This window comes from Anabas testudineus, chromosome 7 (genome assembly GCF_900324465.2).
Source record: "Anabas testudineus chromosome 7, fAnaTes1.2, whole genome shotgun sequence".
NCBI classification, from domain to species: Eukaryota; Metazoa; Chordata; class Actinopteri; order Anabantiformes; family Anabantidae; genus Anabas; species Anabas testudineus.
The window spans coordinates 960,377-986,257 of NC_046616.1; the positions used below are offsets into that span (position 1 = coordinate 960,377).

Here is a 25,881-nt window from a genome sequence, read left to right on the forward strand (position 1 = left end):
TTGATGTCAATCAGTCTGGCTTCAAGAACGGTCACTCCACAGAAACAGCACTTCTATTGTGGATTCCCTACGGGTGGCTAAAGCTGCAGGTAACTCTTCTGTCCTTCTTCTATTAGACGTATCTGCAGCCTTTGACACTGTGAACCATCAGATTCTCATGAAGGCACTCTCAGACTTGGCCATCTCTGGATCAGCTCTAGCCTGGCTTCGGTCACACGAACCTTTAAGGTATCCTGGCAGGGACGTGTCTCTGACTCTTATAACCTCTCCACCGGTGTACCGCAGGGCTCAGTCCTTGATCCTCTTCTTTTTTCAATCTATACTTCTTCTCTAGGCTCTATCATCCATTCTCATGGCTTTTCTTATCACTGCTATGCAGATGACACACAGCTCTTCCTGTCTTTTCCGCCGGATGACTCTGAATGAACTGTTTCATCTCGCATCTCTGCCTGTCTCTCTGACATCTCTGCCTGGATGAGAAAAAGACACCTTCATCTCAACATTCCCAAAACTGAACTTCTAGTCTTCCCTGCCAGACCTTCGACACAACACAACATCAGCATTAACATTGGATCTGCGGTGATTGTCCCTACTAAGTCAGCCAGAAACCTGGGGGTCATCATTGATGACCAGTTGACCTTCACAGATCACATCGCCACAGTCTCTAGGTCGTGTAGATATGCCCTCCACAATATCAGAAAGATCAGACCCTATCTGACGGAGTACACAACCCAACTCATTGTACAGGCGTTAATCTTATCTCGCCTGGATTACTGCAATGCACTACTGATGGGTTTACCGGCATCCACGACCAAACCCCTCCAGATGATCCAAAATGCGGCAGCACGCCTCATTTTTAATCAACCAAAAAGGTCTCATGTCACACTGCTCTTCAGATCTTTGCACTGGCTTCCTGTGGCTGCAAGCATCAAGTTCAAAGCTCTGTCCACTGACCAGGGAACGTCGTCTGGTGGTACCAGCACCACACAGTCGACACCAAGAAAAACTGTTCAGCTCAGTGATCCCATGATGGTGGAATGAGCTGCAGAACTCTGCACGCTCAGCCACCTCACTTTAATATTTAAAAAACTGATGAAAACAGAACTCTTCATCATCTTCCTTTGCACAAAAAAAAAAAGACATTTCTACTCTCTTGTTCTCACATCTCTTGAAACAGAAACACTTTAACAGCCCTCTGCTTTGATGTTGCTTCTTCTTGACTTGATCACTTGATTTGATTTTGTTTGCTTGCCTTGTAAGTCTCTTTGGATAAAAGCATCTGATAAATGTAAATGTAACAGACAGAGACAGATATATATGTAATATTTCACATGAAATGTTCATTTCAGTTTGTTGTTGATTAAACTATATGTGTCAAACTTAGATAAAATGTCTACATTTAATTATTGATCTGTCTATTATTAGTCTATGTCTACTATCTAGTATTTCGACTGTCAGGACTGAAACATCTGTGCACATGTTTCAATAATCTGTCACTGAATCGTCTAGTTTGAGTCTTTTGTTCATGTTCAACCTTTTTTCAGAGCACAGTTTCAGTCTTATTGAAAAACGTGTTGAGCTGCTTCACTCGACGTCGCTGTTGTTAGGAGAGTCTGGAAATGTCCAAAGGTCAGTTTCTGTTACACATTTACATTTTCTAATGTCTCTAAGGTCGGACTGATCGGAATTTAAAAAGGATCCGTCTCATAGGAATCTGATCACTCTTTAAAACATAAGGATTTTCTGATGCTACTGTTATTATTGTTATTTATGCATGTTTGCACCAACAGTGAGATGCTTTTAATCTCATCGTGCATGTATATAATGTATTTTGTAAACATGCACAGTGACAATAAAAAGGCATTCTTCTATTCTATTCTATTTTCTATGTTCTATGTCTCTGTTCAAGCTTCGTTTGCTCAAATACGTCTGTGCTTTGATTTTTGATTTTTGATTCTTCTTTAGCCTTTTTATTTACTGTGACATTAAGATTAAAAAAGCAGAACCAATTCATTTCGTTTTTGGGGTTTTCATGTTCAGTTTTGTGTTCTCCATGCAGGAACTGATCAGAACCAGCAGGTGAACTCTACAACGGGCTTTGACAAGATTTCAGTTCTAGACAAACACTGTGCAGGTTCAGATGCTCTGTTTCAACAGTAATGATGCAGTTTGAACAAATAACTTTAATTATTTAATTAATAAATCATTATTGGCAACTGAAAATGTTTAAAAACCAGATTGGTGATAATAAGTTTAGTGTGTTTAAATATGATCAGTTACTAAGTTGAAGCATCTGAACATGAATCTAATGTGAAGAACTTCATTAAATACATTGAACTACATCACTTGCTCTCAATCTATCAGCTTCTTTAATTTGATGTCATCTAGTTTTTATCCTCCCTCCAAATAATCATCCAGGTGCGGCGGTTTCAGTCGCGCAATGAATGATGGGAGGTCGGAGGGTTCAGGTGTCCACCTGCGGCCACAAACTTCCGTCACACGCTCTGCGTCCTTCGAGCTCCTCTGGTCCCCGGATCTGTGGCTCCACTTCGGAACCGGGCTCAGAACCGATACTCAGCTTCCTACTTCTTACTAGATTTCGGAGCCGTTAACTTCCGTTTTTCTATTTCCGGGTTGGTTCACCTGTGGAGCTGTGACAGGATGGAAGCAGGTTCACCTGCAGCGAGCTGCACATAAACCGCGGAGCAGACGGGATCAAACAGCAGCTGAGCCCGGACCCAGCAGCGGGATTCATCAGCATGGATCCACTAAACTCAGGACAGAGGTTCAGTCCGACACAGGTGAGTCCAGTACCTGCGCTGTGACGTCAGAGCTGCTGCAGGGTCGTCGCTATCAGTAGATTGAAAACAGACAAAGTGTTTTCTGAAGAACATGAGAGGTCTAAAAGGTTCTCTATGATCCGCATTAGGCCACGTGTTCTCTAAAAACTCTTTATGGAATATAATAATAATAATAATAATAATAATAATAATAATAATAATAATAATAATAATAAAACGTACTAAAGTCCCTTTAAACGTTTTTCTCTGATCATGGTTTTTAATTATTTACTATTTTCATCGAATTCATTGAGAAAACAAAGAGTCAGTCGCTTAAAATAAATAAAAAAGGACAGTTTGAATTCATAATGTTCATCACTGTTCGTGTGTTTCTGAAGCTCAGGACATCAGAAGAGTCTGAACAACGTCAAACGTTTCAGATCCACGTGAACGTTGATCCAGTTTCATCCACAGAATAGAAAATGGCTAAAACCCAGATTTGACGTTGGACTGTTCAGTTTGACCTGTCAGGAATGTTTCAGTCAGGGTGGGGCCACAGGAGCGGCACCGGCTGGTACGCTGCAGGATTTTAATGTGAGTCATGACGTGAAGTGGTGAGTTTATCAAAGTGCCTCCTGTGAGCAGCGTCACACGTCTGTGGTGGCAGAGATGGAGGATGTTACTGGAGCTTTAGTGTCCTGAGGGGCAGGAGGTTCCTGAGCTGGTGTTCACAAAGAAAAGTACAGTGTCCCCCACTTTTCCCACCGGTCAGAGGTTCTGATGTTCTGATGTTCTGATGTTCTGAGTGCACGTCTCCAGACACGGAGCTTCTTATTCTCTGCTCCTGGTTGGATGAGATGTACCGACTGTTCTGTTTGTCGTACTGAGAAGAAGGATCGGTTCTTGTTGTGTCGTCTTATTGATCAGGTGCAGTGGTCAGAGGTCAGACAGTCACAGTCAGACTGTCCTGTGGTTCTGACACCTGTGGTTCTGACACCTGTGGTTCTGACACCTGTGGTTCTGATGGTTGAGCAGTGAAACCCTGTTCTACGTGTTGTGCAGTGTAACAGGGTGTGGATTTAAAAGACTCGATCAAAGCCTCCACAGGACAGGACACGCTGACAGGTGGTGGTTTGGTAGTAAAAACATTCCTGTCACCAACACCCAGCTTCACCTCACGCAGTGGAACAGGTTCACATAGGAATTCGATGCCTGTCATTATATTTAAACCTGAGCAGGTAGACTGGAACAAACTGACTGCACCTGTCCCCCCTCCCTCTTTGTCTGCAGGACGCTGACGCTGAAAATGCGTTCCTGCCAGCCACAGACTCCAAACGGCTGGAGAAGAAGCCGGGTCGCAGGAAGCAGCTGGTGATCGTAGCTGGCGTGTTGGTCGCAGCTGCAGCTGTGGCTCTGCTGACCGGACTGCTGGTCTGGAACTTCCACCGTGAGCTCTTAAAGTCTTTATCTAAACACGACCTCTGTCGGCTTCATGTGCTGCAGATCATATGATTAATGTTACTCTATAAATGACCAGATGATGTGAGAAACTGAATCCTAACAGAAGGTGTAAAAGCAGAAAGGAGTTCGTAAGAATAAGAACTCACTGACTCTCTCTCAGTCCGCAGCGATTTGAGAGTGAAGAGACTTTACGTTGGTGCCATGGGAATCGATAACCTGCGTTTCCAGCCGGCCTTCGAAGATCCCAGCAGTCCTCAGTTTACGAACTTGGCCTTCCTGGTCGGGCAGCAGGTGAGAGGATCCACAGCTCAGCTGACTCACAGTAAATCAGCTGTGACACTGATTTTAACACCGATCACTTCTGCGTTGTTGCTTCCTCTCTTCTGTGTTTGCTGGTGACTAAACACATATGTTAATGTTTTTGACCTTTTCTCTTTCAGCTCAATGAAATTTACTCTAAAAACTCGGTGCTGTCCAGATACTTTAAAGGCTCCACGGTCCAGGCCTTCAGGTACGAGTCATGGTGGACACAAAATCCACTCTTTAAGTTTGTAAAAGTTATCGAACCTCATCGTTCAGCTGAACCTTCATCTGTTTGCACTGAACAATCAAACAAGAACAGTTAAAACAGTTCCACACAGCTAATGTGGTTCCTCCAAAGGATTTAACCCCCTGAAAAGGTCACGCATTGTCTCAAACACACCTGCTGCCACTAATGAAGGGTCGGATTTCACAGAATACAGCAAAAACCTAAACTGGCTCAGGGTTTGTTGAGTGTCGTGTTCAACTGCAGGTTAGAAATAGAAGTGATCAGTGTCTGTTAGAAACCAGGAAAAGGGGGCCGAGTGTTCTAGAAGTTCAGAGTGGAACGAACTGTGGTTACACTACCTGGACATGGAAGAACAAAGAACCAGGTTTCAGAGAAGACAGGTGGAGAAAAACCCAGGAAGAAGACCTTAGCAAGACATGAAGGCCCGAAGGAGACGTTCACCACCATTTGGACCCCGTAGAATGAAATGAGCCTCTGAGGTTTGGGGATTTGGACCAGAAGCTGGTGTCTGAGTCTACATCACGGTCTCAGGAGGTCATACCAGTTACCATACCTTACCCTAACCCTAACCCTACCAGTGTAGGGTTCACTTACACACCTACAACATGTTGATGGTTTAGAGGAATTAATTACTGAAATTAATTCAGAATGATCTACAGGGAGGAAGCAGTCTAAGTACGAGCGTGGTCTGACGTCTGACCACTGACAGTCTGACCTCTCAGCGCTGACAGTCTGACCTCTGACCTCTGACAGTCTGACTTCTAACATTATGTTGCTGTGTGTGAACAATAGAACATGTTTAGAGTAAAACAGTCCAACAACTGTCCATTTCAAATTAAAATCCTACCAGGAATCCACACTTGGATATCTGTTAAGTTCACTCTGGGATATTTTTAGTGTGAACCCTCTGAACAGGAAACGTTTGGTTAAAGTGACTTTATTATTATTAATTAATTATTTACCAGTTAAATCTCAACCTGCATTTCTGTTTGCTCTTAACAAATTGAGATAGGACCCACACACACTGAGCTGTGCAGGTGTTGGTAGGTGTGTGTTTGAACTTTGGACTGATCCAGATCTGCAGTGAACACAGAGAGAATCCAGATTTACCATCAACGCTGCATTTTCAAGTTCAACTGACTCGTAGCTGTAAGTGTGACTCTGCTTTTGCTTCTCGTGCTGTAGTGAGGGAGAAGACGATAGTAACGGCGTGGTGGCGTATTACCAGTCAGAGTTCAGCGTCCCCGTCCCTCAGCAGGATTCACTGGACCAAGCCATCGAGTCTCTGGAGCCGACGGCTGGACGTCTCAAGGCTGGAAAAGGACGAGCGCTGGTGAGACCGGGCGACGGTCTGAGCGTCAGCAGTGTCATCTCACGAGGTCTGAACACTCAAACATCAACACCTTTAACATTTGAAGTGACACCTGGAGATTGTTCCTGTTTAATCAACGTGAGGTAGAAGGAGTGAATTCTACGTGTAGAATGATTTTAGGTGGAGATTAAACCTGCAGTATGAAGGGAAACAGGACAAATTCAGCGTAATAACTTTTGCAGTGTCTACTTTCCAATGTCAGTAGTTATTTGCTGTATTATTAAATCAACGTGAGGTCGGCTGAGAGGTGTTGGAGATCGAACCTAAAAATTCAAATGGAATTCTCTTTTAACAAAACTTAAATTGTCTTAAATAAGCAGTGAATCACAGAAGAAAGTGTCAGAACTTCTGTCTGTGGCTTTGTTTTCATGACAGGAAGCTAAAACCTTAACGTGTTTCTCTGCTTCTACTTTTGTCGCCCACTTCCTGTTTGTCAGGAGATGAGTGTAAAACTTTGGTCTGAACAGATCTTCACGTGTCAGAGTTACTGTACAAAGGAGGAGAGAACACAAACTGTTCAGCAAAGATGAGAGAGGCGGTTGTTGTTTTATTATGTTGTGAAATAATCCTGGAGAGCTGAAACCATGAATATAAAAACACAGAAAGTTCTTAGCAAAAAGAAACACGACTGAAAGTAGATTTGGATTTTAGAGAATCTCTGATTCTACTAAGAAGAAGCTGGAGTCGTTTGAGGCACTGAGAAATACAGATGTGAACACTGGAGAAATAAAACGGCCATTTCACAAACACGTGACAGAACACAGAAAGATTCAGGGAGCTGTTTGCTCAGAGACTCGCTCCTTTGAACACAACCGTGTCCATAATCTGGACAGAGAGCATTAGGTTTGGGAGTTGAGGAAACACGGTCGTCTACATCAAACACTGATCCACTGAGAGGAACAGCACACGGGACCTCCACGACCCTTGGTAAGGTCAACAACTTACAAAGGTTAAATTCCGGGTACCAGCGAGGCGTTTAAGAGCAAAACATCTTCATGAACCTCCATCCTACTTCTCTAAAACCTTGATAAGGTGAAGACCAAGTTTGACACTCAGCCCTGAAACCAGCCTGATGATTTCCAGACAGGTCGAAGATATTATTTAAAAAAAACTTTGCAGTTTGACTTAAAATAAATCTTCTCTCTGTTTATGTGTTCACAGCGTTAGATCCACGTTTGACAAGGAACTCTTTAGGTGAGAAACAGCGTTTTTGTTCCCTTGATGGAGGTTGGATGTTTTTTATTTAAGAAATTTGAATTTGAATCATGACCTTTTAAAACGTTTACTGCAGTTATACTGGCAAGAAAAAGATTGGAGACACCTACACACTAATGTATAATGACGGGTCCAAGACCCTGTGGAAGAAGATGAAACTATTAGTTTAGTGGAGGAATCAGTTTGAGACATATGAGAGCCAAACAACAAAAAGAAGAAGGTCGGTGTCAAAGTGTCTTTACCAGATTGATACAGATCAATGACAGCGTTTTATGTCTTTTCATTTTACCTTCAGTCTAAAAATCGAATGTTTTCCATGGTTCCAAACTTTTTCTTGCCCGTGTACATTATTTATTTGAAGGATTAGACCTGGTCAGGTCAAGGTCATTTCACACTTGTGTTCATCAGTTAAAATACTTTTATTCAGGATTCTAGAACTGTATTAATCCCAGAGGGTAATTTTGTCTTTTCAGATAGAAAGACCTTCAGCATCCACGTCCGTGAAGCAGGAATGGTCCAGTCTCCGGGGTTTCCAAACTCTCCGTATCCATCAAATAGCTTCCTGCAGTGGAGGCTGCGCGCTGACCCTGGCCATCGAGTCCAGCTGGACTTCCACACCCTGATCCTGGAAGATGACTGTCAGAAAGACTTCATCACAATCTACGACTCCCTGGCTCCGATAGAACATCGCACCCTGACAGAGTGAGAGCTAAAGCTGACCGTCATCAATTAACCCGACCGCTGTCGCGTTGACCGCAGCAACGTGACTTTGACTGAGATGTTCTGGTAGTTTCCAGGTTTATAAGCACACAGTGCTCACATCAGTCCATCCCCTCATTTCCTGTCAGTTTAATACTGTCCTTTGTCTTCTTAAGGGCAGAAGTTCCTCTCATCACTTTACGAAGACTAACAGAAATGAAAACCTTTTAAAGAAAGGCCTTGAACCATGACTGAAAACATGGATATTTTAGTATTAAATTACACAGAAATGTGTTTAAAGGCAAACGTTTAGAGGCCTGATATGAGCCAAAGTCTGATTCAAGCTGTAATGATTGAACGCATATCAACAGTTTGGTGTTTCTCTCCTCAGACAGTGTGGATACCCTCATGACTCCCTGTCCTTTCTGTCCTCTGGAAACGTCATGTTGCTGACTCTGGTCACCAGTGACAAGAAGAACTTCCCCGGCTTCAGAGCAAACTACTCCCAGATCCCTGTGACCGATCAAAGTACGACGACGTGACCAGAGTTACCGTAGATGTTGATGTTATTGGATGGAAGAGAATGATGAATCTTAAATCAGGGTCTGAAAACAATGTGAAAACATGCAGCCAGTGGTGAGACCGTTGAGCTAACGAGGAGATTTGCCATCATGTTTAATTCTAAGATTAAGGCCTTAGATAAATCTTCCATTGCACATAAGGCTATATATGGCTGCAATGGATATTTTTTACCTTTATTTACATTTTAAAGACTTATACCCGGCAGGGACTTTGTTCTGTGGATCAGCTGAAGTCCCGTTGGAGGAAATCTGCTGCTGATGGTCTGACACATGTTAAACTGAACTGTCTTGTTGGTCCAGGCTGTGGAGGAACACTCACTACAGACAGAGGCTCCTTCTCCTCACCTTACTTCCCCTCCAACTATCCTCCACAAACCACATGCACCTGGAACATCCAGGTATGTTCACTTTTGATTGTTCTAAAGGCTGAAAGGAACAAACATCCACCCCAGTTCATCCTCTGGAGAGCACGAGATCAGGACACTCTGAGTATAAAGCTCTATTTTCCCTGATGCATTGGAGGAAATCAATTCAGTCAGAGGGGGCGACAACATTATTATCCTCGTTAAGGATGAATTAAAATAAACCTCATGTCTTCTCTCCAGGGCTGAATCTATTTATTTATATTGAATCTCTAATATTTTATGTGTAATTCAAACAGAGGGACTCATCACAGATTGGTCAGTTGTCTTAGTTCCGGTTCTGGGACGCTTTTCCTATATAAATGTTAGACGTGAAAAGGATCAGGTGAACACAAACCGAGCTAGGTGAACAAACGCTTTAATAATCAAGTCCTACAGAAGATTAAACTTCATTTTCATACAGTCACTTTCAAATTAATTTCTATGAAAAAGTGTTTTTCATAGCTCTTTATTTTTATCTTTCAGGTCGCAAAGGAAAAGTTTGTGAAGGTTCAGTTCCATGAGTTCTCAGTGGGCAATGAAAGTCTTCAATGTCCCAATGATTATGTTGAAGTCAATGAACAAAGGTCAGCAGATTTGTTCTCCCTTAGTTCCTTGTACACCTTTGTACCATGGTGTCATATCACATATTCTAGTCCAGGTGTATCATTTACCACTTACGACTCTGATTTAAATATGATGTTCATGTTTGGAACATCTGGTTGGAGACTTTCACACAACCCTGACGATGACGAAGAAGGCCAATGTCAAAAGTCTGAAGGATGAATTCCAAGTTAATACCAACGTAAAGATGGAAGAGCCTGAGGTCAATGACAATAAATAGTGGGTCTGTGGAGTTCAAGTTCAAATCAGCACATCCTAAAAGTCCTAAAAAATAAGATCCCACAATTAGTGGACGGCGCTTTGCCTCCTGCTCTGCAGCTTCCTACCAAAGAGCTGAATGTTGTGCTTTGCCTGTCATTAATATTAGAACTTCACTAGTTGGAGCACCGAAGACATAAAACCCTCTAAATGAGAATGTTTTAAATGTGATAATTCACAGATGAAGATCTCCGTTCACCGTGACTGATTCTACATTTAAACTCTGCATGTCAGTACTATGTGACTGTTTCTGTCTTGTAGACTTTGTGGCAGCATGTTAAAAACCACAGTGATCACCGCAAACAGCAACACGATGACCATCACGTTTCACTCCGACTCGTCCTACGTTGACCAGGGTTTCACCGCCAGCTACGAGGCCTTTGTCCCAACCAATCGTAAGACTGAATTAATGTTAATTAATTGGGGTTTTGGTTGCACTGTCTTAATGCGTTGATTGTTATTGGTCAGCTTGCCCGGGAAGGTTCCAGTGCACCAACAACCTCTGCATTGACATCATGATGCACTGTGACGGCTGGAACGACTGTGGAGACGGCAGCGATGAAGTCAACTGCAGTGAGTCCGAATACCACATGTCAGCAGTAACCAAAGCACAAATCAGTTGTTGTATCCTGCTGCTTGTTCTAGTAATGACTGCTAAAGTCTGCAGTGATTGGCTGTTACATGAGCAGCTGTGTTAACAGAACTAGTGGAGCTATAGGTCGTTCCATCAGGAACCAAGAAGAAAAATGGAAGAACACACTGTTTTTCTCTGTGTGTCTGATCAGAGTGCGATGCTTCTCAGCTGATGTGTAAAAATGGCCACTGTAAACCAAAGTTCTGGGAGTGTGACGGGTCTGATGATTGTGGAGACAACACTGATGAAGAAAACTGTGGTGGGTTCAAGACAACACGAACAAATCCAATAATATCCAACAATAAGATCTCACTGATGATATTCTTTATTCTTGGTAGGAAAATGCAAACCAGGAGAGTTTTCCTGCAGAAACAGTCGCTGTGTCCTCGAGAAGTTCAGGTGTGATGGGAAAGATGACTGCTCCGATGGATCTGATGAGTCTAAATGTGAAAGATGTAAGAAACAGGGCTGTTTCCTGGTCAGGACCTTCTTTAACACCTCCAGTGTGTCTGTGCTGATCAAGTGTCTCCTGTGATTTAGCTCTGGTGCTGCAGCAGTGTTCAGAGTTCACCTTCCGCTGCAGGAACGGACGCTGCATCAGCAAAATGAACCCGGAGTGTGACGACGTGCAGGACTGTGAGGACGGCTCCGATGAGGAGAACTGCCGTACGACGGCCTCACACATGCAGACACACGTAACGCATCCGACTGAAGTGTGATCGCAGCAGTAACAAGTGTCCGTGTCGTTCCTTGTTTCCAGAATGTGGGATAAGGCCGTACCGCAGCTCTCGCATCGTGGGCGGTCAGGCGTCGAAGGAGGGTGAGTGGCCCTGGCAGGTCAGCCTCCACATCAGGGGCACAGGACATGTCTGTGGGGCGTCTGTGTTGAATCAGCGTTGGCTGGTGACCGCCGCTCACTGCGTCCAAGACACCGGAGCAAACAAGTACGAGTTCCTCCTCCTGGCACCACAGAGCTGAGAGTGTTGGTTGATATAAATTCAGCAGAACAAACTGTAACGTGAACCGGCCATGCTGCACATGTGACCTCTGACCTCTGAATGTGTGTTGGTGCAGGTACTCGCAGGCAGACCAATGGCAGGCCTTGCTGGGTCTGCATGCTCAGGGTCAGACCAACGAGTGGACGGTGACGAGAAACATAAAGCGGATCATCAGTCACGAGAACTACGACCATCTCACATATGACAGCGACATCGCCCTGATGGAGCTGGACACCGAGGTCACCCTCAACCAGTACATCTGGCCCATCTGCCTGCCCTCCTCCTCCTACGACTTCCCAGCAGGCCGAGAGGCGTGGATCACTGGCTGGGGAGCCACCAGAGAGGGAGGTGAGTTGAAATTAAACAGCTGTCTCTGTTTCTTTCTTTCCTTCCTTCCTTCCTTCCTTCCTTCCTTCCTTCCTTCCTTCCTTTCCTCAAGGCTCCCGTCCGGTCTTAAATACAAAGTGCTGTGATTCATGTTTCTTAGTCTGAAATAAACGTGAAGACGGAGAAAACAATGTGTTGTTAGTCTGAGCAGTGATGGTCAGAAACCAACCAGAGAGGCTGCAGCTGCAGAAGTAAAAGATGGTGGTGATGGTGCTGAACCCCACTGTGATGGAGGTGGAGCAACAAAAAAAAACTGTACACCTACTGTTACATCCCCTGTTTCTGAGTCGTGGCTTCAGTGATGTGGGGCTAACGTCTGATCATCTTGTCCATCAGGCAGTGTTGCGACCATCCTGCAGAAGGCGGAGGTTCGTGTCATCAACGCCACCGTGTGTAAGAGTCTGCTGGGTGATGACATCACTGACAGGATGCTGTGTGCTGGAGTCCTCAAAGGGGGCGTGGACGCCTGTCAGGTACGAACAAACCCCACGATTAATTAAAATGGTGACACAGTGGATGGTCACGGCGCCCTGTTCTGACACTGCAGTGATGAGATAATAACCAGATCATTAATGACAGGTTGTTGGATGAAGCGGCCACATCCAGGGTTTCAGGTGTTGTGTGTTTTAAAGCTTCTGAGCTGGTGGCATCACTCTGCCCTCTGACCCTCACAGGGAGACTCCGGCGGACCGCTCGCTGTCACCAGCTCCAGTGGGCGTGTCTTCCTGGCGGGCGTCGTGAGCTGGGGCGACGGCTGCGGTCGTAGGAATAAACCCGGCATCTACACCCGCATCACCAAATATCGCAGCTGGATAAAGGAAGCGAGCGGAGTGTAGCTGCACCCCAGTAGACAGGTTCTCTGAATTCTGGATTTTGTCAAAAGTTTTTATTCTTCTTCTGTTTTTAGTCTGTTTTCAGGCCACAAGAGGATTCTTATTGAATCATCATTTAAATGCTTCATGGGTTTCTAAATTCTGCTGTTGCTAGTTTTCTGTTTATATTATATATATATTGTATATTATAATGCCTAAAACTTCACCAAATAGTTAACAACAACTGGGATCTTGACAGAACTGATGCAGAAAATCAGTAACAGGCATAAAACAGCTACAAACATCCCAGAGTACAGACTCTCTGTATGAATGTAAACTCTGCGGTGTGATCATGTTGAAGACACCTTTATTTCAGGTGAATTCTTACCTATGAATTCCATTTTAAGCTTTTTAAACAGCTGCTCTTTGTGCTGGTATCAACACTTAAAATGGGATGAATAGGTGAAGCTGATTTAAAAAAAAAAAAAAAAAAAAAAAAAAACTGAACATTCTGATTCTTCAAACTCATTTACAGGTTTTCTTTAAAAAAGTGCTTTTAATTTGAAACACAGACAAAGAAGTAGACTTAAAACCATTGGCACTGAATTATTATAATTTATATAATTAAAATCATAGCTGTGTAGCATCGTGGCTGCAGACGGCACTTGTTGTTTCTCTTACATTATAGAATGTAAAATATTTCAGCTATTAAAAGAAAAGTTAAATGTTTAATGTTAAATTTCTGAAGTTTACAGTTCAGAATCAATCTTACATGTGTAATTTCGCTGCTGATCTCCTTTTAACTTTTTCTCAGGTTTGTACATTTTATCTATAGAAAACATTGTTCAAAATGTAGAAAAGTTCCTATATTTTATGTGTTGGTTATAACCTGGCACTGAAAATGTATTTCTTTTGCACAAGGTAAACAAAACTACATTTGGATTTGTCTGTTTTATCAGGTGTAGAGATCTATTATGACAATTGCACCAAAAGTTTTACAAACTAAATACCAGCTTTCATTGAATCAGCAAATATCAGCATTTGAAAATTTTACCTTCTTTTAAATATTATATAGTATTAAAATTTTTATAAAGCAAACTATTTGAACAGGTATAAAACACCTGTACTCAGTAATACTGTAGTTAAAAGGAGCTACAACATATAGTGCAGATACTTGTATGAATGCTAACTTGTACATTATATAAATACACAGTACTGTATATACTCTTTGTTGTTGATTGAAGACTATATTTTAATTCCAGGAGTAACATTATAAAATGTTTAAATTAAATATAAACATGAACACAAACTGTCTGTTCTTGTTTTGTAAATGTACTTAATGCAAAATTTATTTAAATGTGATTTGAATACAAAATCCATTATGTAGCCTTATGCCTAACCTAATATACTTCCATACAACAGTAAATTGTTTGTAGGTAAGTAGTTGTTTTAATTAGTTTGGTGTAATCGGCACAGTTAATGATTTAATTTGTTTTGGAACAGACTAATATTTGTGTCACGGGTGCAGCACTGTAAGGCTTCTGTACATATTGGGTAAAAAAACACCACAAAACAGAACAAGTAACTTTTCTTGGGGGGTTCCCCAAGTCCCTGTATCGGGAACACTCATCTTTTTAATTATACATCTTTTTATTATTCAGCCTTAGAAGCTGAATAATAAATCTCTGTTGCTGCTTTTTTCTATCTAACATCCCTCATCTGTTTTTTTCTTCTTTATTAAATGTATTTTTAAGCTCGCTGAGTAGTTTTGCCTTAGGGGATATAGTTGTTGCACAGATAAACTGTTTAAGGCAAATTTAGTATTTGTGATGCCCGGTAAACAAATTTAGATTTGATAGAATAATGAGCTGTTCTTATGTCTGGTCAATGATGCAGTTTTTAGAGCTTTTGCATTTAACGTTCAACATTTCTTGCAGGTCAGACATCAAACTGCTGATTGTTATCTGCAAAACCCTTCAGACAGCATCATCCTACCTGGCAAAACTTCTTTTTATATATTTTTCTCAGCACATTGCTTCATGTACCCTCAGATCAGAGACAAGGCAGACAGCCAGTGAAGGTATTAATCCTGCATCTGTTTTCACTTGTTTACTTGTCTTCCTGTAAGATCTCCATGTTGTTCTTCGTCTTTCTTTAATGTGGTTCAATCTATTTCTAATGTTTATTATATTAATCCACAATAATTATGGACTGATGTTTTTCCATAATGTGATGATCCCATAGAAATCAGTGTAAGTTTAATCTTAAGTGCTAGTTGTTTACAAATCAGAATCTTTGAAATATATCTGGCTGATTTTCACATCCTCTAATATGAGGCTACGTTTATGCTAACAAATACAAGTGTGGTTGTAAAAAAAATTAAAGAACCAAGAAAGAGGAAGAAATTAATTGGACAGCAGTCAGTCCGCTAGGCCTGCGTGACCCGACAGAATGAAAACAGGAAGGAAAAACCTGACAGAGAATCTAGACTTCATCGTAACTTCATCAATCTGTTCTTTGGTTGAACTCCTGATCAACCACTAATTTATATCCCTGTAAATCACACAGTGAGACCTGAGCACAGCAGTAATTCATCTGCTCTGTTCTGTTTCCTGACATCAGTCTGCCAGCTGCTAGTTCACCTGACTATCAAAATAAGTCTGCACAGTTCAGTGCTTCACCTCTGAAGACCTCAACACTCATGTTAAATGTCATGAAGAGAGACGTTCACGTCAGACGTCCTGAGAATCTCTCCGAGCTGAAGCTGTTCTGTGAGGAACGTGGTCCAATCCACAGGGTGGTGTATGTTTACTGGGTGTGGAAGATAAAGACATAGAGATCAGAACTGTTTGTGTTTTATCAGCTTGGAAATATTGGGTTTGTTGATTTTTTGTGGCTTTGGTGAAGATCAGATCACATTTTATTCTGAAAACCAGGTAAATGCAATAATCACTTGCGTCTTCTTGAAACAGTAAGTTTGTTTTGTTAAGTCATCATACGACAAAAAGGATTAACAGAAAGTTAAGAATATAATAAATCCGTTATAGAGTTTAAAATGATTTGAATTTAAATTTATCTGATCACACTTTAACATAAGATCCATCACATGACAAGAAAAACAAACCACAAACTCAACAAATCAGGAACTTGGAGTTTCACATGTAATATGTAATAACTCACTTTCCAAACACGGTCAGTCCGTGTGGTGAAGGGATCTCTTCAGGCTGCAGGTCGTCAGCAGACACCAGCTGCACATCAGACATGGAGAGGCCACACGATAACGTCCTGTGTCGGAATTTCTGCACCTACTTCGCGGTTGTCGTAATTATTCTCATGCTTGGCAGAAACTTTCAGTGCACTTGCAAACCACAAGCCTCTGACTGTAACTTCTACCTGACTTTGCCGTTTTGTATTCTATTTGTCTTTATTCTGTGGACAGACAGGAACTTTCAGAGAGTCTGTAAACACCTGTGTTCCTCTGCTTGTGGGGGCAGCAACCGGCTTCACACCTGCAGTTTCTTTGGGTCTTTGGTACCTCACGTTGTTCAGGCAGCTATGATTGGTCTGCTGTGGGTTATTTATGTTTTCCTTGATGGAAACTGGTACGTTTGCTGTTTGAACAATCACTCTGCTCAACAGGCACAGTTAGCCTGCAAATCTGATGGGAGCCTCACTGACGAAGAGCGAGTGCTCGTGGCTGAACTGAAAAACAAATCCAGGGTGAGTGTTCGTCTTTTCACATTGTGCAGTGATGTGTGAGGACATAACCATTTCAGATATCCCTCTTTTAGCTCATTGGAACCCTTCTGCTCTTTGGTGTCATCGTTGTACCCGCCCTGTTGTCCACACTTGGGTGGAAGAGGCCTTCGAGTGACGACAGAAAAACTCTGTATTACCAACTGATTCTGGAGCAAGAAGAAAACGTACTGAAGGAGATTCTGAGGAAATCAGCAAGAGAAAAGTTGGCTGCAGAGATGAAGAGCAAAATACTCGAAGAACAGTGGGAACAGTGTTTTGATGTTGCTGAATCACTGATTAAAGCGTCCACTGTACCAAGAGTTCCTGAATGAGCACGAGGGGACGAGGCTGAAGTCTGTGAACCCTGTTTTCAGTGACGGCTGTAACTTCAACTAAACACTTCCACTGTTAACTAGTCCTGGTGATCGGAGCGGAGGCTTTAACAGCAACCAGAGACCTTTTGAGGAACTAAATCTGTGCTTCAACCAGAGGAACCAGAGGTGTTTTTAGTTTCTGTGGCCAGAGAGTCATGTGAAAGTCTCAGTGTTCAGATGTAGTGGAAACACAAACTGGATGTTTGGTCCCTGAGATGAAGTCGTATCATATTATAGGGTCAGAGACTTTTTCCTTAACTAGAATTCATATGTTAATGTTTTTACTGTTAATAGTCACTAGTTTCTAGTCACTCTGAGATTCAGCAAATATTAATCAGACTTATGGATCAATGTCAAATTGGTTTTTAAAACTTCAATAAAACACAAAAATATATCAAGAAAGAACAAAAAGAACAAGTGAACATTGATTCTTCATTATCCGAAATGGCACTGTGGTAAATTACTAATTGTACAATAACTGTTGTATTATTACTGCTCTTTTCACAGGATTGAAACCAACTCTGAATCTTCACAAGCACAAGATCAAGTTTGTTGTAAAACAACAGACGTGAAATCTAATGATCAAGCAGATGCATTGATATTTAGCTTTACTACATTAAGAACGAGCTGGTTGTGTAGAATGATTCTTTAACATTCAGTGTTAAAAATAAAAAAGTCCTTTGTTGGTTTGTGTCATTGTGTTTTTAACCAAGCTGCATTAATGTCCTTTAACTTTACTTCTTCACGAGGCTTAAGTCCTTCATGGTTCAGATCTTTTACCAGTTTGTTGTAGTCTGTACTATTTTCCTGAGGCAGCAGCAAAGAATGTTCCACTGTTGGCATCAAATTAAAGTGAACACATTTCTTTAAATTCACTATTTATAATGAAGGATTGGTGTTGACACAGGGGACAGTTCTGTCTACATTCTTCTTCACTATCTTCAGAAGTTCTCTGATGACTCTGCAGTCGTCGGATGTGTTCATGGTGGAGACGTCACCAGTGGACAGTTTGTGGACTGATCTGGACTCAACCATCTTCAACCTAACATCAGTTAAACACAGCAGCAGGTGATGGAGTAGAAGAGGATGGAGCTCGAACTCTACGTGTTGTATCGTGAGTTAATTCTGATTTTCTTGTGATAAGGTCATTATTTAATCACATCACAGCTGCTGAGTCACAGTTTAATAAACTGTCTGTAGTGTTAATATTCAGATTTCTATTCCTCTGAACAGTATTACATATTAATCCTGGTATCTCAAGAAAGTAACTGAGTAATTCAGAGAGAATAGAGCAACATCAGATAAGATAACACCACAGATGTTACCTGGCACGATTCTGAACAACACTATTGTGGTTTCTTCTCTTTCAGGTTTATGGGTTAATCAGGTTACTCTCAAGCCACATTTTATATAAAGAACTGATTTTGAGAGAGATTTGGACAAATGCAGCAAAAACAGATTTAACTAAGAAGGTTGAGAAAACGTTATGTGGTGAAGATTAACAGCTGCTGTTTATCTGATTAGAAATCAAACCTCACTAAGAAAGAGAAGCAGAACCTGTTCAGTCTGTTAAGCTCAGTAAACTGTAGGTCCATATTATATTTACTTAGAGTTATTATCTTCTGTTCTCCTCGAACATCAGCTCAGTTCTTCAGCTCAACATCTGTTTGCAGCTGTGCACATTTATCCACCTAAGTTCAAAGTGATGGATGAAATCTGTGCACATTAACTTTCACTGATCTTGTGTTAAATAAGCCTGTTAAGACTCGAGGAGCGAGGGATCACAGATGAACAGTAAAATAAATCCACAGGGTCTCGATGCTGATGTGTCATCGGCCCACAGCTCACTAGAGGTCGCTGCTCCATCAGTTCCTACTCAGGGTTCATTTGACTGTGTCACTACCTTAGCTCCACATGTTAGTGTTGATTAACACTGAGCGAATCGTTCAGCTGCTGTTTTCCTCCATTTATATCTAAAAATATTTTTCACGACCTGTTGAGAGACATTTAATCAGAATGAATCAAGAACAGAATCCAGAGACACTGTCTACATGAGGTGACACCTGGTCAGGTAAGAATCTGCTTTAAAAGCTGATGTGTTGAAGTGGACTGGTCCCAGACTGGTTGAACTGGGCAGCTCCCAGTGTGAGGGGGGGGGTCAACTGACAGCTTGTCTGTGTTTTCCCAGCGCTGCTGAAGAGACACCACGATCCTCCTGCAGCAGAGCCCGTCTGTACAACCAGGGGAGGAGACCTCACCGTCGCATGTGTGTTCACTTCACCTCTGTGAGCATCACTCAGCTCAGTGGGTCGGACTCCGGACGGTACCGATGTGGTCTGGACAGAACCTTTACACCACATTCATACAGAGACTTTGACGTCATCGTCAGAGATGGTGAGTTTCTACTGAAATGAATGCAGCGTTTCCTCTTCTCTTCTAATTCAGCCCATTAGTCAAACTGCTGTGAGCTGGAACTGATTTCACAACATGATTTCTGTGTGGTTTCACAGCTCCACCCGGCTCAAACCCAGACTCGACTCTTCAACATTATGTCATAGAGCTGCAGACTGTCTGTGTGGAGGAGGAATCTCTGTAAAAACTTTGACGTTAGCTGGTGCAGGTTTACAGTTCTGAATCAGTGTGGGGGTAAATCCAGACCTGAGGGACCAGACCTAGCCTGGGGAGGAGAGTGGAGCTGCTTGGGTTGTGTTTGGAGGAGGGAAATGAAAAGAGAAAGAGAGGCAGCAGCAGTAACTGATCCAAACCTCAACATGAAACTTCTTCACCTGATGATCTGCTTCTTCCTCTGTGAGTATTTCACTCATTTCCCTCTTTTAACCACAGCAGGTCAGTGGTTCTTTGGTACCTGTGCTTTCTTCTCAGTGGTTTTTCTTCCAGTGAGTGTCGTCGTCCTTCTTTCTAAAATCGTACGTTTGCTTTTTCCTTCACACTCAAATCTTCAGTTCACTGTTAAATATGATGAAGAAAAGTGTTGAGATTTAACTAAGACTTATTAATTCTGATCTGATCAGTTAATAACCTGCAGCTCTGTGAGTTCTGAACGTGGATCATATCTGTGTTTCTGGTCACTCTGATAAAATAAAGTTCATTAAATCATTGAGCCGTTAATGGTAAATTTTCCCTCAGTCGACGGTTTAACTGTTCTTACTGTTTATTATTCAAACACTGTGGAGGAGGAGGAAACTGGACGGTAACTACTGACTGTTCATCTTTTCAGCTGCTCTGTGGGTGAGAAACACGGAACAAGTTCATTTTTATACAAGGATCAAAGGAAGAGATGTCACAGTTAGGTTCCAGATGTCGTCACCGGGAAGCCGGAAGTTCTTCTGCCAGGAGACATGTGACAGAGGAAACCTTCTGATAGAAACCCCTGAGGACAGAGCTCAGAGCGGCAGGTACAGCATCAGGTTTGAAGAAGGAGCTGCAGGAGGAGGAGGAGCGCTCTCTGTGAGCATCACACAGCTGAAGACGTCGGATACAGGACTGTACCGATGTGGTCTGGGCTCGTCTGCATCCTCAGCTTCATTCAAGGAGTTTGAAGTTGTTGTCATAGACGGTGAGTCACTTCTGACAAAGTGTTTCTTCTCTCTGTGTTTGGTGCTGAAGTAAAGAACCTGAAGTTTGTACTTTAGTTATTCAGTTCTTACTGAACCTCTCCGATACACAGGACTGAACATTAAACTAATGTGATGTGATTCTTTTTTATTGTTTTTAGCTCTTCTCTTTTTACCCTTTTCGGTCACGTTGTGAATCTTTTCCCTGATTTTTGTCTCTTGATGCTCACTGTGCCTCTGTGTTTTCCCAGCGCTGTTGAAGAGACACCACAGTCCTTCTGCAGAAGAGCCCGTCTGTACAACCAGGGGAGGAGATCTCACCGTCGCATGTGTGTTCACTTCACTTGGAAGCAGTTATTTCCTCTGTAAAGGAAAATGTGAGGAAGAAGAAAATATTCTCAGTGAAACCGACGGTGTCAGAGCGACAAGAGGCAGATACAGCACTGAATTTAGAAAAGGAAGACACACAGGAGGAATTGTGTTTGTGAGCATCACTCAGCTCAGTGGGTCGGACTCCGGACGGTACCGATGTGGTCTGGACAGAACCTTTACACCACATTCATACAGAGACTTCGACGTCATCGTCAGAGATGGTTAGTTTCTACTGAAATGAATGCAGCGTTTCCTCTTCTCTTCTAATTCAGCCCATTAGTCAAACTGCTGTGAGCTGGAACTGATTTCACAACATGATTTCTGTGTGGTTTCACAGCTCCACCCGGCTCAAACCCAGACTCGACTCTTCAACCTTTTTCGACGTCGTCATCAACACAGAGTCCAGAAGCTGACAACAGAACCATCAGAACCACTGAACAGACTCAGACTGAGATCCTGGTTACAGGTTCATCCACACACTCTAAGTCTTTTTAAAAGTGTAATTTGAGACAGTTGGAATATTTTATTTCAAAATCTTTTTGTTTCTTTACATTTTGAACTGACCCGGTTCTGCTGATGAACTAAGAAAATCCCATTAAAATCACTCATATCCTGGTTTAAATGGAGAAATATTTCCTGTCTGCTGTTTCTTCTGACTCCTGATTTCACACTCTTGGTAACTATGATGCATCAGCTGTTATGGAAACATCACGTTGTGAACATCACAGTAACTTCACGTCTGTGACTGAGTCCATGTGGTTATTTTACTGCTTCTACTGTGTCGAGGTTATAATAATAATAATAATAATAATAATAATAACACAAATGTAAAAGGAACTCCAGAACATTTGTCCTTTCATGAGACTAAATGTGCAAAGGGAGATAATAAAGAAGAGTTAGATGGACAGAGAGTGATGGATAAGGGAAGATCGTCTTTCTTTGTTTGTCTTCCACCACAGGCACTCTGCTCTATGTGGGTCTGACTCTGGTCGTTGCAGTCGTCCTTCTGTCGCTGGTCGTGCTGATCGTCTACATGAAGAGAAGAATCAAACCCAGTGGTGAGGAGACAGGAAACACACAGTGAAGCATGAGAACAGTGCTGTTGATCCATCAGGACTCCAGAGACAAACACTTTGTCTGTTCCACAGGTTTGAGGACCAGAGGAAACTCGGGCACCATCTACACCGAGGTGATTTCCTCTTTGTTCTCATGTTTGTTGCCTTCTGAGATTCTGCAGTAAAACATGACAACAACATCCTGCAGAAGGAAAAGTCAAAAGGACCCAGGCTGCATTTAACTGTTAAGACCAAAGAGTCTGTTGAACCCAGCTAACAGTGCTCATCATGTCCACAGACTATTATTTTTCCATTTAAATGTCTAGTTCACAGAAAATAACAGCAATGACAGTTTTTAGCTTCACACTAATATAACACTGTGTTTCAGCTGTGTCCTTGTTGTTTTTTTCAGTTTCCTCTCTATGAGAACCAGCTTCCAGTCTCCACTCATGAAGAATCCACCTATCAGAGCCTCGACGCAGCCACCAGGGACCAGAACCAGATCTATTCCACACTCACACACATAAAACAGACCTGATCTAGAGCTGATGAAACCTTGTGACCCGGACTTCCTTTTTTTTTTGTCGTTGTCTAAATGTTAAGACACATGTTCATGTTCCTACAGTCTCTCAGGAAGTTGAAAAGGTTGCTGCACTGACGCTTGGTGAGTCACTAACTATGTGTACTACTACTACTACTACTACTACTACTACTACTACTACTACTACTACTACTACTACTACTACTACTACTGTACCTCAGTTGCTCTTTTCCTCGTCACTGTGCTCAGATCACTCCACCGGTCAAATGTCTTTTATCACCCACATGAAGTGAGACCTCAGAGACCAGAGAGAACAAATCCCTTCTTTAAAAGTTCATGTTGTGTGAGTGTTGCAGTTATTTGAGACGTGGAACAAAAAGGTGCAATAAAGTTTTAAAATAACGAGCCAACGTGTAAATGATGCTCTTTAATACCGTGGAGCAAAAACTCTAAAACTTTCATGTAGTAGCTGCTGGTGAAACACTGATCACAAACATCCACTCAGCAGCTCTGGAGCCTATTGCAGGGGTCACTGGACAAAAGGTGGGGAACATCTGGACGATCACAGGGCTGACAAACATTCACACCTATGGAGAGTTTAGACACTTGCATGTGTTTGGACTCGGGAGGAAGTCACAGTACCAGGAGAAAACCCACACAGACACAGGAAGAACACGCAAACTCCACACAGTCGGCACCGGGCCGAGCTGTGGATTTAAACGCGGGTCCTTTTTGCTTTGAGGCGATTTATTAAAAAATGTGTTGATGTATGTTTGGACATAGGAAACAGCTGCATGCTCCTCTTTAATAAAAGAGCAGTGAGCGTCCAGACGTGCATTTGAAGAAGCAACCAGCTGCTGTTCAAACTGATCGTTCCCTATCGTTATCACACAAATCTTATTATTACATGTTGAAAAGTGAAATATTAAAATGTGATTTCACACGTTCAGTCATTTGATTTCAGTGTGAACATCGCTGTGAAACCGTCTTTACATCTACAGCTGTCGTGGACAGAAAGAGCCCGTTGGTGTTTTCACTCAGGCCACAGGGGGCAGTACTGAACACAACCAGGTGAGGAAACCATCACAGAATAAACCCAGACAGATGAAAAGCTATTGACAATATGTTTGTAATAAAAACATAAAACTCTGCTACGAGGCTCCTGTAAGATTCAGAGAGTCAGAGAGAATCGGTCTCATGTTGGGATCACACCAGTCACCCGGATCAGCACCAACACAAACTGCTGCATGTTTGTATCACATCTACTCTGCTCTGTGCTCCCTGGTCAGGAAGAGGTTAATCTTCAGGAAGAGACACCTTTAAATTCAGTTAAGTCTCAGAAATGGAGACTGAGCGGTTTGTGATGTGTTTGTTTGGAGGAGGAACTCCATCATTTAGAGAAGTCACACCTGGTTCCTGGTTCATCAGTGAAGAAGGAACAAAGACGGAGTTCAACCTTCAGCATGAAAATCCTTCAGTGTCTGATCTGCTGCTTCTTCCTCTGTGAGTACAGTCACTCTGCTGCTGGTTTTTACTGTAACAGCAGCTCAGTGCCTCATTTACACCTGCAGTTAATTTGATAAACAGTCATAAAAATAATCAGAGAGAAAGAAACTCTTTCCACACTCACATATGGATTCAAGTATTGTTGAGATTTGACTTGAAGAAGTGAAATGATGCTTTAAATATATTATTTCTGTGTGTGTCCTATAAAACACATCACAGAGGAAACACTGACGTTTTCTCAGCAGGCTGCAGATTTCATCTTGTTACTTTAATGTTGAGTCAACTGTCGGATCACTAAGAAAACAGAGCTGAACTAGTGTTTCATTAACGATCAGAAGCTCGGACTGATCAGTGGTCGCAGGTTTTAAACACGGTTCATTTTCAGCTGCTTCAGTGATTCTGATAAATGGGAACCGAGTGAAACAGATGATGAAACTCACTGAGCTGTTGTTGTGGTTTAAAACTAATTCAGGACTTTTTATTGCAGGATTTTAAACTCGTCTAAAAGACCTGAAGGTTTTAACCTGCAGCAACAGAAGATTCTGTTGACAAGTGTTTTAAACAGACAGAGTGCTGAAGGAGTCGGATCATAGTTTGACGTCATGGTTAAACTGATTTATCATCACGTTAGCTACTTCATAATGAAATCAGCTCCTATTTCAAATACATGTCCTGTTCTTTTCACGCTGATTGAAATATGTTTCATGTTGTGACATTATACTTACTCAATAACTTAACAGCAGTTTGTCTCCCAGCTGCAGCATTAACACCGTACATATCTTTTTATTTTTGTTTCCTGACGGCAGCTGATGTGTAAAGAACCTGATGTTTGTAATACTTAGTTATATTATTTATTATTTATCTTATCTCGGTGAACTTGTGCTGTAAAGTTACTCAGACGACCCGAACACATCACTCACGTCGTGTGTGACTTTTATTACTGTATATGAATGTTGTCATGTTCTTTTCCAGCGACCTGTATTATGTGATAATCACATCACAGCAGCATTTCCTCACATCGCTGTGTAACTGTTTCCTTCCACTCAAACTGCAGATCAGCAGCAGACTGAGAACTACTGGTGCATCCACACAGGAACTGTGTACGAGATATCATGTAGTTTATTTATAACATCACATCTGGGCCCAGCTCTTAGTTCTTTAGCTGATGATATTATTGATGTGATTCTGGAATCATCAGTTTAAATAAGATGTGACAACAACATATGAGAACTGAACAATCTCAGAACAGGAAACTCAAACGTTTGTTCTTACACTAGTGAACTCAGACTGATAAGAAGACGTGAGTTCATAAATGATGAATATTAATATTAATAATAATAATAATAATAATGATAATAATGATCAGCTTCGTGTCTTTTGTCTCTCTAGTTTTGTTCATGGCTGCTTTAACTTTCTCAACATCACGTCCACTCGTCTCCACAACATCAGCAACACAGACACCGAGGACAAGTTCAGGAAACTTCACACTTTCATCCAACACCAATGATTTTACAAATCCAAGTCCAGGTGAATCCACACATATATAATAAAACTCTCTCTTCAGTCAAATTATATTTATACATAATGTAATTTATATTATATGATATTTAAACTGTTCACCACTAAATACTTATACACTGATCAACTGCAGTATCAACATCAGCTGGTGGTGCACGTGTGTCCTCACATATCAGAGGTCATGTAGACAAATCAAAGTCGGACCCTCTCATTGACCAGGACGTGTCAGCGTTAACAGACTCCTTCTTCCACAGGTGTTCTGCTCTACGGGGTTCTGATTGGGGTCATCACGGTCGTCATCCTGTCGCTGACTGTGCTCATCTGCGTTAAGAGGAGCAGTAAACTCAGGGGTGACGCATCAGGAGACGACAGTAACACATGAAGCTAAACCACTAACTACTGTTCAGCAGAAACCACGTTTTCCTGCGTC

At 42.0% G+C, this 25,881-nt stretch overlaps 2 protein-coding genes across 9 annotated transcripts in view; both read left to right on the forward strand.

Moving 5' to 3' along the window:
• Nucleotides 1-2,367: 2,367 nt before the first annotated feature.
• st14b (suppression of tumorigenicity 14b) lies at nt 2,368-14,081 on the forward strand. The gene is made up of 19 exons (XM_026369034.2): nt 2,368-2,801; nt 4,071-4,227; nt 4,402-4,532; nt 4,682-4,752; nt 5,977-6,170; nt 7,325-7,357; nt 7,852-8,080; nt 8,469-8,605; nt 8,959-9,056; nt 9,546-9,646; nt 10,203-10,336; nt 10,410-10,514; nt 10,727-10,834; nt 10,914-11,030; nt 11,116-11,241; nt 11,336-11,519; nt 11,650-11,921; nt 12,297-12,433; nt 12,635-14,081. The coding sequence occupies exons 1-19, from the start codon at nt 2,760-2,762 to the stop codon at nt 12,794-12,796; spliced, it is 2,538 nt and encodes an 845-aa protein (XP_026224819.1). The 5' UTR covers nt 2,368-2,759; the 3' UTR covers nt 12,797-14,081.
• A 1,893-nt stretch (nt 14,082-15,974) lies between these two features.
• LOC113167412 overlaps nt 15,975-25,881 on the forward strand; it is an 11,516-nt gene continuing 1,609 nt past the window's right edge. The window contains exons 1-13 of one of the 8 annotated variants that reach the window (XR_003299282.1): nt 15,975-16,492; nt 16,564-19,278; nt 19,395-19,692; nt 20,123-20,461; nt 20,711-21,052; nt 21,169-21,297; nt 21,791-21,889; nt 21,980-22,020; nt 22,299-22,550; nt 23,392-23,498; nt 23,807-23,930; nt 25,323-25,460; nt 25,706-25,881. The exon at nt 25,706-25,881 is cut by the window's right edge and continues 331 nt beyond it. Coding sequence is in view for 2 of the 8 variants with exons in the window: in XM_026368000.1 (XP_026223785.1) it covers nt 19,608-19,692; nt 20,123-20,461; nt 20,711-21,052; nt 21,169-21,297; nt 21,791-21,889; nt 21,980-22,020; nt 22,299-22,424 (1,161 nt within the window). In the remaining 6 variants the exon portion in view is untranslated. Of the gene's footprint in view, nt 16,493-16,563; nt 19,279-19,394; nt 19,693-20,122; nt 20,462-20,710; nt 21,053-21,168; nt 21,298-21,790; nt 21,890-21,979; nt 22,021-22,298; nt 22,833-23,391; nt 23,931-25,322; nt 25,461-25,705 lie in introns of those variants that run through there. The other 7 variants (XR_003299285.1, XR_003299283.1, XR_003299284.1 and 4 more) reach the window with 7 other exon arrangements.

Coding starts and splice junctions, on each gene's coding strand:
- st14b (XM_026369034.2), top strand. CDS start 2,760: ATGGATCCACTAAACTCAGGACAGAGGTTCAGTCCGACACAG. Junction 4,228..4,401: donor GCTGGTCTGGAACTTCCACC/GTGAGCTCTTAA, acceptor ACTCTCTCTCAG/TCCGCAGCGATTTGAGAGTG. Junction 9,647..10,202: donor GTTGAAGTCAATGAACAAAG/GTCAGCAGATTT, acceptor TCTGTCTTGTAG/ACTTTGTGGCAGCATGTTAA.